The sequence below is a fragment of the Colobus angolensis genome, unplaced genomic scaffold (genome assembly GCF_000951035.1).
Source record: "Colobus angolensis palliatus isolate OR3802 unplaced genomic scaffold, Cang.pa_1.0 Scaffold17, whole genome shotgun sequence".
Lineage (NCBI taxonomy): Eukaryota > Metazoa > Chordata > Mammalia > Primates > Cercopithecidae > Colobus > Colobus angolensis.
The window spans coordinates 1,314,867-1,325,276 of record NW_012114821.1 but is presented as its reverse complement, the minus strand read 5'-3'; the positions used below and the strand labels follow the sequence as shown (position 1 = coordinate 1,325,276).

Genomic DNA, 10,410 nt, shown 5'->3' with positions numbered 1-10,410 from the left:
CCACCCACTCCTGCTCCTTCCGCGGTCTCGCGCGATCTGGGCGCCGGCGCACGGAACTCTCGCGAGGAAGGAGGTAAGAACGCGCTTCCGGGGCGGGGAGGGACGGTTAACGCCCGCGGGAGGGGCGACGGAAGAGGCGTGCCCTTGACCGGGCGAGGGGCGGGGTCCGTGCAACATGGGCGTCCGGGGGGCGCGCCAGGGTACTTGAGCCGGGCGTATCTCGCCGAGTCTGGCGCCCCTCGCCGCCCCTCGCTCTTGCGGCTACTACTACGCTTCTCTTCTCTGCCTTTTTTTTTGGAGAAAACGCCGTCGCGGGCGTCGTCCAGAGGCTCTCCTCCGGGAGGCGAGGGAAAGAGCGGGAACCTCCTGGACTGGAGGAGTCTCGGGTGATGAAAGGCCCGTGTGTTTCAGGCTCACGTCGTGAGATGCTTCGTCCCCGCGTCGCGACATCCTTGGGGCCGGGAAGCCTCGTTCATTTGGCAGCCTTTTCTCCTTCCAGGGAACCGATGACCGTAGGTTGGCTGACATGAGTCGCTAGGCCCTCAGGCCACAGGTCCCCTTAGTACCTGAACTGGCTTTCATGGCCCAAGGTGTTTATCAGTACTGCTGGGAAAGCTGCCCGTCCTGGACATTTGCCATCTGCTGCACCCAGTCCCGAGACCCCAACTCAGTCATCTGAAGAAGCCACATCTGTAAGCTCAGGCACCTTCAGTGTCTGAGGCCACAAAGCATCCCGGGCAGGCCTCCTTTCAACCCTGGGAACGTTTAGAATTGAATACAGACACCTCTACTTAAATAGGGCAACATATTCCCCGCCTCCCTCCTGAAACCCTCTGAAATTATAGGAAAGGGGTTTTATAAAGACAAACCCGGCAAGGGCAAAGAGCTGGGATATTGTAGAGCTGGAGGAAGACGGACAGCGAGAGCTGCTCCAGCCCACCCGGCTATGGAGGCTGGTGTCTGAGGATCGTGGATGAAAGCACAGCTACAGAAAGGAAACCCCAGACCTCTGTCCATACCCACCGGGGCTGGCAGGCAGTGCAGTGGCTGAGACGTGAACTCTGGGAGAGGAGCTCTGAGGCCCTGCTCAAGCAAGGCTCTGAAAGCCTGGGAGTAAGTGAGACTGTGGGTCCTTCCCTTACCTCCACCCCTGGGCTGGGTCTGACCACCTACATGCCATCAGCCTCCTCAGAGAGGAGGGCTCCTTTCTGCAATAGCTCCCAGCTCAAAAGAAAAGACTGGCAGGGCAGCTAGGGGCAGAGGATTGCCCAGTAGAATGGCCCAGCCAGATCCCTGGCCTCGAAGCTCACCAGGCCATAAGCCCCAGCCACTAAAAGCATCTCATTCTTAAAAGCAACTGGACAGCCCAGGATCACCAGACACCTGAGAAAGAAGAAAAGGGACTCAGAAGAAACAGAGACAATAAAGGAAGCCAAAGAAAAATGAAAACTAAAATGCCATTCTCAGAGATATTAGAGGTATTACAGGCAATAAAAAGGAACTGGGGGCTGTAGAGAAAGAACACTCAGGATGAGAACGAGCTCTTAGAAATAAAACATGAGGGGAAAGTGAGCAATTCAATAGGCTTTTTAAGATGAAGTCTTCCAGAATGTATAATGACAGAACCAGATAGCTGGAAAACAGAATAGCAGTAACACAGGTGGGTGCTCTTAGGGCCAGCCTGGCACACAAGGCCTCCACGATGGAGGGGGTGGATGGGTGGTGGGGGGCTGGTCCGCCACCACCACAAGGGGAAGCCACAGGCACCACTCTCTGGGAACAGCTTCCCTTGACAATAACGTGCACGCAGGGTGCATGGTGCCCAGCACTGTTCTTACACACATTCACTCATGGGATCCTCACAACCCCGTGCTATGCAATGGGTACAGCTGTTACCCATTTTTACTGATGGGCAACACCACAAGGCAGGAGCAGCAGTAGAACGGCTCCAGAGCCTGTGTTCTTTCCACCACTGTGACTGCATCTCAAAAGAGAAGTCCAGGTCAGGCACAGTGGCTCATACCTGCCTTTCCAGCACTTAAGGAGGCTGAGGCAGGAGGATCACTTGGACCCAGGGGTTCAAGACCAGCTTGGGCAATATAACGAGGCCACATCTCCACAAAAAATAATTCTAAAAAACCAGCTGGGCATGGCGGCCCAGGCCTGTAGTCCTAGCTAGTAGGGAGGCTAAGGTGGGAGCATTGCTGGAGCCCAGAATGTGGAGGTGGCAGTGCCCTGTCATCATACCACTGCACTCCAGCCTGGGTGACGGAGCCAAATCCTGTCTCAAAAAACAAAAACAAAAAATAAAAACCCAACATCTAAATAAATTGTCCAGAAAATAAGGAAATGAGAGAAATCAACAAAGGGATAAATCACGAAAATTTCCTAGAACCAGTCACGTTTCCTGAACAATGGGTGAAAGGGAAGTTGTATATCAAGACACATTATTCAAAATTGCCAAAGTAATGGGGCAAAGAATAAAACAGAAGAGATCATAGGTAAAGAGTCAGAATTCAGAAAGGCACAAGAGTTCTCAGAACTAGAAGAAAATGACATGACACCCTCAAAATCCTGGGAATAAATGATTTTCAACCAAGCCAAGCTTTTTGTAACTAGTCACACTGTCACGCATATGTGAGGTTAGCATAAAGACAAACAGGTAAAGACTCCACAACTTCCTATGCACCCTCTCAGGAAACTTGGAGGATGGTCCTTCTCAAACAGAGCAAATGAAGGAAAAGGAAAGCATTGCAGGACACTGGTGAAGAGTTAACCCATGCTGACAGCAGGACCATAAGTCCAAGAACAAGTAACCTGGGCAGGGGGCTTGCACAGTGGGGGCACCAGAAGAAACTGAGCAGTCGGTTATGTGATGAGTCCTAAGCTGTGAGAGGATGCTCATGCTTTTGCAGGAAAGTCTAAAGATGAATCGATGACAAACACATATAGAAAACCAGGCAAACAAAAAATAGGCAATTATTAACTCCAGGGAAAACAAAAAGTTGTGTAAGAAATGCCATCCTAGAACACCCTGTTCTCTCCTGTGACGTGTGGTAACGAAGCTGTAATAACACCCATGCAGCTGTGATGCCCGTCACACTAGAACAATGCCGCATCGGGAGATTGAGGCAGGTGACCACCCTCCTCCCAGAGGATGCTGGCTGGGGACACCTAATGTGAAAAATCTAATAAACAGAACTAAAAGCTCATGATTTTGAAAAACATGGATTTCAAATGCCTGAAGAAACAGTTAAGAGAGTTGAATTTGGAGAGGATCAGAGTAGGAGCCTGCATTTATTATTTATTATTGGCCTCAAAAAAAAAAAAAAACCCATTCTACTTTAAAAATAATACACATAAAATCCTGAAAAGATAAAAGGAAGAATTCAACAGAGACATGATTAAGTGCAGCAATAGTAGTATTGATGCTTTTAAGTTCAGTTTAATCAGTAGTACAATGTTATGTGTTTGCCACTGAAACCATTTAGGACCGTGCGTAATCAGACAGTTTCACATGAGGGTTTCCATCTAGGATATGGAGATTATTTTAAGATTGCTAATTTTGAGTTGGAAGGTGTGAGAATTAGAATAATTTTGTAAATAGTATTGCAATATTTAAGATAACTGAGATTCACTATTTTGCACATTTAATTTATTTGATATGCATTAGTAAGTCTTGCTTTGGTTTTTGGCTTTTGGTTGGGGTGCTGTGGTCAGCAGAATGCCACCCTTCCCCAACAAAAGAATTTCCTTCCTGAATCCCTGGAACCAGTGAATGTTAGTTTACATGGCAAAATGTGTCCTGCAGATGTGTTTAATATTGAAAACCTTGAGGAAGGAGATTATCCTGTATTATCTGGCTGGGCCCAACCTAATCTCATGAGTCCTTAGGGACAACCTTTCCTGTCTGCAGAGAACCAGAGAGATGTTTTGTGATACAGACTGAACGTGCTAGCTTTGAAGATGGAGGAGGCCAAGAGCCAAGGAATGTAGGCAGCCTCTACAAGCTGAAAGTGGCCTTAGTTTACAGCCAGCAAGAAAGCGGGGACCTTGGCCCTGCCACTGAAAGGATGTGGATTCCGCCAGCAGCCTGAAGAAGCAGGAGACAGAGTCTCCCCTAGAACCTCCAGGAAGGAAGGCAGCCTGCCAGCCTTGATTCTAGTCCAATGAGACCCGTAGTCAGACTTCCAGCCTACAGAACTGCAATAAATTTGTGTTGTTCTAAGCCACTAAGTTTGTGGTAAATTTTACAGCAGCAGTATAGAACTAATACAGTGGTGTGCCTTCCTGGTTTGATATTTGAAATGCTTTTAAAAAGGCATGATTGTGCTAAATTTATACATACAATTTAAAATGTTTAAGGCCATTTCACTAAGTTTGGAATTGGAGGAGAGGCAAGCCAAGAATCAAGAGGCCAGGAAGGCAGGGATAGAATCCATGGGGGCATAGAAACCTGTAAGACTGAGCCAGGAGTGCAGTGGGAGAGAGGCAGGGAGCCAGGAGCTGACATCCTCAGAGGCCCAGGGAGCAGCTGCCCCAGGGAGGAGGTGTGGGAGGTAACATGGAGAGGGTGTGAATCTGAGGAGCAGAGAGGATGTGGGGGCCCTGACCTCTCCAGGCCAGGGAATGCAGGAGAGAAAAAGCCCGTTGGGGGGGGCTGCAGTGGCCAGAGGAGATCTGTAGAGGGGCTGCGGGTTCTGGTCTCGGGGTGGGTAAAGGGTCAAAGAGGTGGCTCCAGGGCAGAGCTGTGTGGGACCAGGGGCTTTGCTGATGACAGCCTCAACTCCAGACCTCTCTGTGGTCTGTTTCTCCTGCCAGGTCCCTGTTGTGCCCAGTGCCGTGCCTGACACCTGCTGGTGTGTCACCTCTGGCTTGCTGTGCAGGCTCCTTGTGTGGGTCCATGGTGCCAGCCAGGGATGGCTGCTCTCCCAGACCCCATGGAGCAGTTCCCTGGGCAGAGGTCTGTCCAGGGCTGACCCTCACCCCCAAGCCCCAGAGCTGGGGCTCCCTGCAGGGCAGCCTCCTGCATGCTGAGCAGGCAGTGGCCCTGGCCAGGCAGCCTGGGTAGGAACTCAGGGTGGAGAATGGAGGATATGGGAAGGGGTCCTGGGGCAACCCTGAACCTAAGGACCTGGGAGGCCTAACGGCTGCCCCACACCCACCCCCCAACCCCGCAGTGCCCGAGGCAGGGCCAGCCCCACTCTCAGGAGGCGGGGGTTTCTTCACTACCAGGGCCTTTGTGCTCCCAGGCACACGGAGGAGAGCAGCCCCGCGGTGCTGGGGTCTCCCCCACATGGCCTCCTGGGCAGCACCCTGGCGTGGTTCCCAGGGGCTGGGGTACTGGGTCAGGCCTGGGCCCCTCGGTACTTCAGGAAGGTGCTCTCCAGGAAGGCGGCCAGCTTCATTCGGTCGTCCTGCGGAAGGAGGGAGGCATAGGGGACGGAGGGGCACGGCCTGCCCCACTTGCCCCCTCCGCCAGGCCACGCTGCACCGCCCAGCGCACCTCATGGAGGAAGCCGTAGTGCACAAGCTCCGAGGCGAGGTCCTGAGGGCTGTCCGCTGCAGCAACGGTGTAAGGCGAGGCATGAGGCCGCTGAGCCACCCGCTGCCCAGGGTAACCGCCCGCCGCCCAGGTCCCTTGCCCAGCCTACTTGGGAGCAGGTCGTAGGTCAGCTGCCGGTGCAGCCGGTCCTCCAGCACCAGAAGCAAAGTGAGCTGGGGAGGCGGCGGGGCGTGGTCGGCTGGAGGTTTAGGGGTCTGCCACGCTCCCGCCTTCCCCACAGCAGCGCTGCCCTCCCAGGCCCCGCTCACATGCCAGCGCGCCTTGTCCTCGCTTCTCTCCAGGTTGCACTGCATCTGGATGACCTGCAGCGGGGGAAGGCCGGGATTCACAGACCCAGCAGCGAGACCACATGCCGCGGCCCCAGAGGGGCCAGGAAGGGACAGCAGAGGTTGGAAAGGGGGGAATCTCTAAGAGGAGCCCATCTCACTGCTAGTGGCCTGGTGAGCTAAGGAAAGCTTCGAGAAGAGTCGACATTAGGTGCTGGATACTGAAGGCTGAATAGGAGCCTCCACCGCTGAGAGAACAACTTGAACAAAGAGGGAACTTGAGCACGGGGAAAGGGAGGTTGGGTGAGATGGGACTGCACCGAAGTGCAATGTGCCTGCAGGACCAGGCCTCCCAGCGCCTGGGCATCAGCTGAGGACTCCCATGATCTCTGCAGGCAGCCAGGAGCAGGCAGTTTGCCTGTTAGGACATAAATTCTGGCTGCACTGCACCAAGAGAGGCCACTGGCCAGGAGGCAGCGCTGCAAGAAAAGTCTGGGGAGACACCAGGACATAGATGTCCGGGAATCAGCACAAGCTGGGGGACGGGAGGGTGGGGGGTTGAGGGGAAGAGCGCTGGCAGGGTGGAAGAGCCCGGGCGAGTGCTGGAGGAAGGATGCTGGGAGTAGGTTCAGGGCAGGCAGCAGGATGCAGGGGAAGGATCTGAGGGGACAGGGAGCCTCCTGGAAAAGGAGAGTGTCCAGCCTGTCCTACCACCCCCATCATCCCCACAGGGGTCAGCCGGGATCTGGTCTCTGGCAGCCAGGAGGAGAGCTGGGCTGTAGGGACGCAGGCCCTGGGAGAAGGAACCTCTCATCAGGCTGCTAGAAGGTCTGAGGGATGGCACTGAGCAGCAAGAGAGGGGACTCACCTTTCTGGTCTCAGAGTCAAAGGGCTCTGGCGTCGGGGTCTTGGCCTTTTGGACCTCCTCCGGGGGTGGGGCTAGCACACGGGGCAGCCCCAGGGGCCGAGTGGCTGCAAAGTTCATCAGTGGGTAGATCCCGTTCCTGGAGACACACCGGGGTGGCTGGGGACTCAGGCCTGACAGCTGCCTGGCCCCCAACCTTACATCAGTTCTTACCTGACATCCTCCAGGAATTTGTCCAGCTCCATGAAGGAGACTTCCGAGTACCTGGCATGGAGGTGGGAGGCACATGAGGGGCTGGCCAGGGGCGCGGGGAGGGGAGGCACGGGGAGGGGAGGTTTCTGGGTGCTGACTGCTCACCGCCACTGCAGCGGGGGCCTGCGGGGCCGGGGAAGCTCCGCCAAGACCGCGTGCAGGTCCGTGGCCTTGGTCTTCTCCTCCACTACGTTCTCAGGCATGAGGTCTGCAGCCACAGGAGCATCAAGGCGGTGTGCTCAGGCTGTGGGTCCTGCAGGGCCCCTTCCACATCCCAACCTCAGCCTCCCCGGCCACCCCCTGGGCTGGCCTGCTGCTCACACTGGTGCTGGATAAAGCAGTGGGCTGCTAGGAGCTTCAGCGAGTGCACCTCGAAGAGCACGCGGTGGAAGAGGAGGCTATGGGCAGAGGGCCGGCGGGCAGGGTCCCGGGCCAGGCAGCAAAGGATGAACTCCTGGGGCATGGGGAGGAGAGTGGTGTGCAGGGCTCTCTGCTCTGGCCCCACAGTTCGAGGAGAGGTGGTCCCTGAGTTCTCCACATCCTTCCTCCTCAGGGACATACAGGACATGCAGGGATGCCCGTAGGGAGGAGTCCTGGCAGCAGCCAGGCCAGGACCTGGCCCTCTGGGCTTGAGGACAGCTGGGTTCTGGGATTGGAGCACCATGCTCTGCTTCCCTCAACCTCCCAAAAATCATGAGGAGTAGGAGCCATGATCTTTAAGTCACACCTGCAAGCCGTAGTCTTTTTTTTTTTTTTTTGAGACGGAATCTCGCTCTGTCTCCCAGGCTGGAGTGCAGTGGCATGATCTCGGCTCACTGCAAGCTCTGCCTCTCGCTACCCATGGTCTTTTGATCGGCTCATCTCAGGCACAACACTGGAGATGACCTTGCTGGTTCCCCACTCGGTCCACATCCGTGCCCAGCCCGGCTCCAACTCCCTACCAGCCCCATCCAGGCACCCCCATTTCCTGAGGCCATGGAGTTAAGTCAGGACTCCGAGCAGAGGGGGCTGTGGATGCAGCTTCCATCCCATACCTTTTTTTGCCTGCTTGGCACCCACCATGTCCCCCCACAAGCTGGAGCCTCATCACCTCCTAGAAGCTTAAAGTCAAGGACTTGGAGTGAAGCAGACCCAGGTGCAGATGTTGGCTCCACCACTTACTCTAAAGCCTCAGGCAAAGGACTCATCTCCTCTGAGCCTCAGTTTCTTTATCTATAAAACGGGCATGGTGACAGCAGCCACAGAGGGAGGGTCTCTCTTGCCTTCTTGTCCTTAGAATGTGCTGACCCCTTAGGGACTTCAGGCCTGGAACCAGTATGTGCTTCCACTGAGGTCCTCTTTGCGGGGGTGCAGCTAGCTGGTATACCCCTCAGCTGCACAAACTGTGATGCTCTCCCAGGCCTGCTTGGAGCACCTTGCTGGCCTAGCTGAGCACAGTGAGCCAGCTGGGAAGGGGCAGGGCAAGCTGCTTACCCTCATGTTGGGGTCACTCAGTGAGTGCCTGGCACGAGCAATGGCCTCCTCTGTGACCCGGGTGTCCCCGTTGGCCTGGATCTCCAGCACAGCCATCTGGGGCACAGAGCCAGGTCAGGCATGGGGAAGGGACCACACAGGTGAGCCAGGCAGGGCACAGCTAGGAGGAGGGCAGAGCACAAGGTGGAGGGCGGGGGCAGTACCTCCAGCGCACACATCCCAAAGGAGAAGATGTCCACAGCGGTCCCATCAGCCACCTCTGAACAGGAGAGAACACAGGACGGGTAGGAGAGAAGCACAGGGCAGGCACGGGGAGCCCAGACCCAGCGCCACTCACCGCCGTACTCTGGGGGGAAGAAGTGCAGGTTCCGAAGTTCCTCTCGCTCAGCACGGATGGGGCTTCGGAGATCATGCGGCAGCGCTGTGGAGGGCGCAAAGGCTGAGCGGGCGGGACCTCTCCAGGACCCCATCCCCCAGAGTCCGCACTTACCATTGGAGAAGATTCGGTGCCACACTGCCGAGGGGTGGGAGAAAGAGCGGAGTTAGCTGCTGGGGCATCAGAACTCCTCTGCCCTTGGCTGCAGGCACCTTCCCCTGCCCCGTCCCCCGCCCAGCCCTGCCCCGCCAGCACCGGAGCCGATCTTGATGAGACCGTTGTGCTGAATGAAGATGGTGTCGCTGGTCAGGTTCCCGTGAATGATCGGGGGGCTGCAGGCGTGCAGGAAGCTGCAGACGTTGGGGAGGGGAGAGTAGGAGGAGCCGGTCAGGAGGCTCTGGAGAGGCGGGGGCTCAGCGGCGCAGCGCCCGGGCCAGCCCAGGCCCTCACCTGAGCGCGGACAGGATCTGCGTGCACCAGCGCTTCCAGGCCTGGCGGCGGACGCACGACTCCGTCGGGTGGGCGCAGGAGAGGCGGCTGGGCCTGCGGAGCCCGCCCCGCATCCTCGCCCAGTCCCTGTCCGAGGCCACTGGGCACCCCTCACCATCCCAGTCCCCGAGGCTGCCCCAACCCAGTCCTGTCCCCGTGGCTGCCCCAGCCCGCTCCCCATACCCGGGCGTTCATGGCCTTGTGGTTCTTCTTGGTTTTTTTGAGGAATTGCTTGAGGCTGCCTGATGACACGTACTCTGTGATGAAGATGACCTGCAGGGTGCGAGCTCAGGATTTCCACCAGCTGCGGGTTCGTCCCCATGCCCACCCCACCTGGCTGTGGCCTCTGCCTGCCCGGGGCCTCGCCCATAATCACCCTCGCGCAGGCCTCGGAGGTATCCAGCCAATACTTGTGCAACTTCACGATGTTGGGGTGGTCCACCAGCACCAGCTGCTCAAACACAGTCTGGATCTTCTCCTGGGGAGGGAGGGTGGTCTCTGGGTGGTCAGCAGGTGGTCACTCAGGCAGGATGAGGAGGGGGCAGCGGCCTCACCTCGTGCGCCGCGAAGGCCTTCCTGTCTCTGAAGTGGAGCTCATTCCACACCACCTCTACCCCCTCCTCCGTGTCCATGGCTAGGAAGGTGCTCTGAAGCCCTGGCATGTTCCCCTGGTTTACCTGGGGAGTGAATAAGGAGTTATGTGTGCCCTGGTGTGTGTCAGGTTGCGGGTGAGGATTTGGTCCCTGTCCATACCTTTCCAGTGGGCCTAAGTGTGGACTGTAGGCCCTGAGCCACTCTGCGGGAAGGTGGGGGCTTGGAGGGTAGCTGCCCCCAGGAGCCAAGGGCTCCTATCCAAGGGCTGGGCTAAGGGGATTTGGAGCCGGTTTCAAGGGGTCGAGGGGGATCCCCAGGAACCTAGCGGCTGAGTCCAGAGGCATGGGGAGTTGGTCCTAGGAGGAGACTGGCCCTCAGGGAATCCCAGGGCGGGCGCCAGGCCAAAGGGGTCCAGGGGTGGCTGATTCGCTGGCCGCGAGGGACCGTGGAGAGGTTTCCAGGCGCGGCGCGCCGCGCTCTCCCAGCGCCCCCACGCCCCGCGCAGCCTCTAGGCCCCTCCGGCTCTGGG

The 10,410-nt window shown here is 57.0% G+C and overlaps 1 protein-coding gene across 2 annotated transcripts in view; it reads right to left on the bottom strand.

Annotated features, from left to right (window-relative positions):
• Nucleotides 1–3,429: 3,429 nt before the first annotated feature.
• Nucleotides 3,430–10,410, bottom strand: part of NRBP2 (nuclear receptor binding protein 2) — an 8,254-nt gene continuing 1,273 nt past the window's right edge. The window contains exons 1-18 of one of the 2 annotated variants that reach the window (XM_011938049.1): nt 10,041–10,368; nt 9,842–9,964; nt 9,664–9,765; nt 9,471–9,560; nt 9,249–9,289; nt 9,054–9,148; nt 8,913–8,936; nt 8,760–8,843; nt 8,626–8,681; nt 8,423–8,518; nt 7,271–7,403; nt 7,055–7,157; nt 6,911–6,961; nt 6,701–6,836; nt 5,815–5,868; nt 5,655–5,718; nt 5,507–5,562; nt 3,634–5,417 (exon numbers count right to left, since the gene is read on the bottom strand). In XM_011938049.1, the coding sequence (XP_011793439.1) occupies nt 5,349–5,417; nt 5,507–5,562; nt 5,655–5,718; nt 5,815–5,868; nt 6,701–6,836; nt 6,911–6,961; nt 7,055–7,157; nt 7,271–7,403; nt 8,423–8,518; nt 8,626–8,681; nt 8,760–8,843; nt 8,913–8,936; nt 9,054–9,148; nt 9,249–9,289; nt 9,471–9,560; nt 9,664–9,765; nt 9,842–9,949 (1,362 nt within the window). In that variant the 5' untranslated portion in view covers nt 9,950–9,964; nt 10,041–10,368 and the 3' untranslated portion in view covers nt 3,634–5,348. Of the gene's footprint in view, nt 5,418–5,506; nt 5,563–5,654; nt 5,719–5,814; nt 5,869–6,700; nt 6,837–6,910; nt 6,962–7,054; nt 7,158–7,270; nt 7,404–8,422; nt 8,519–8,625; nt 8,682–8,759; nt 8,844–8,912; nt 8,937–9,053; nt 9,149–9,248; nt 9,561–9,663; nt 9,766–9,841; nt 9,965–10,040; nt 10,369–10,410 lie in introns of those variants that run through there. The other variant, XM_011938050.1, reaches the window with a different exon arrangement.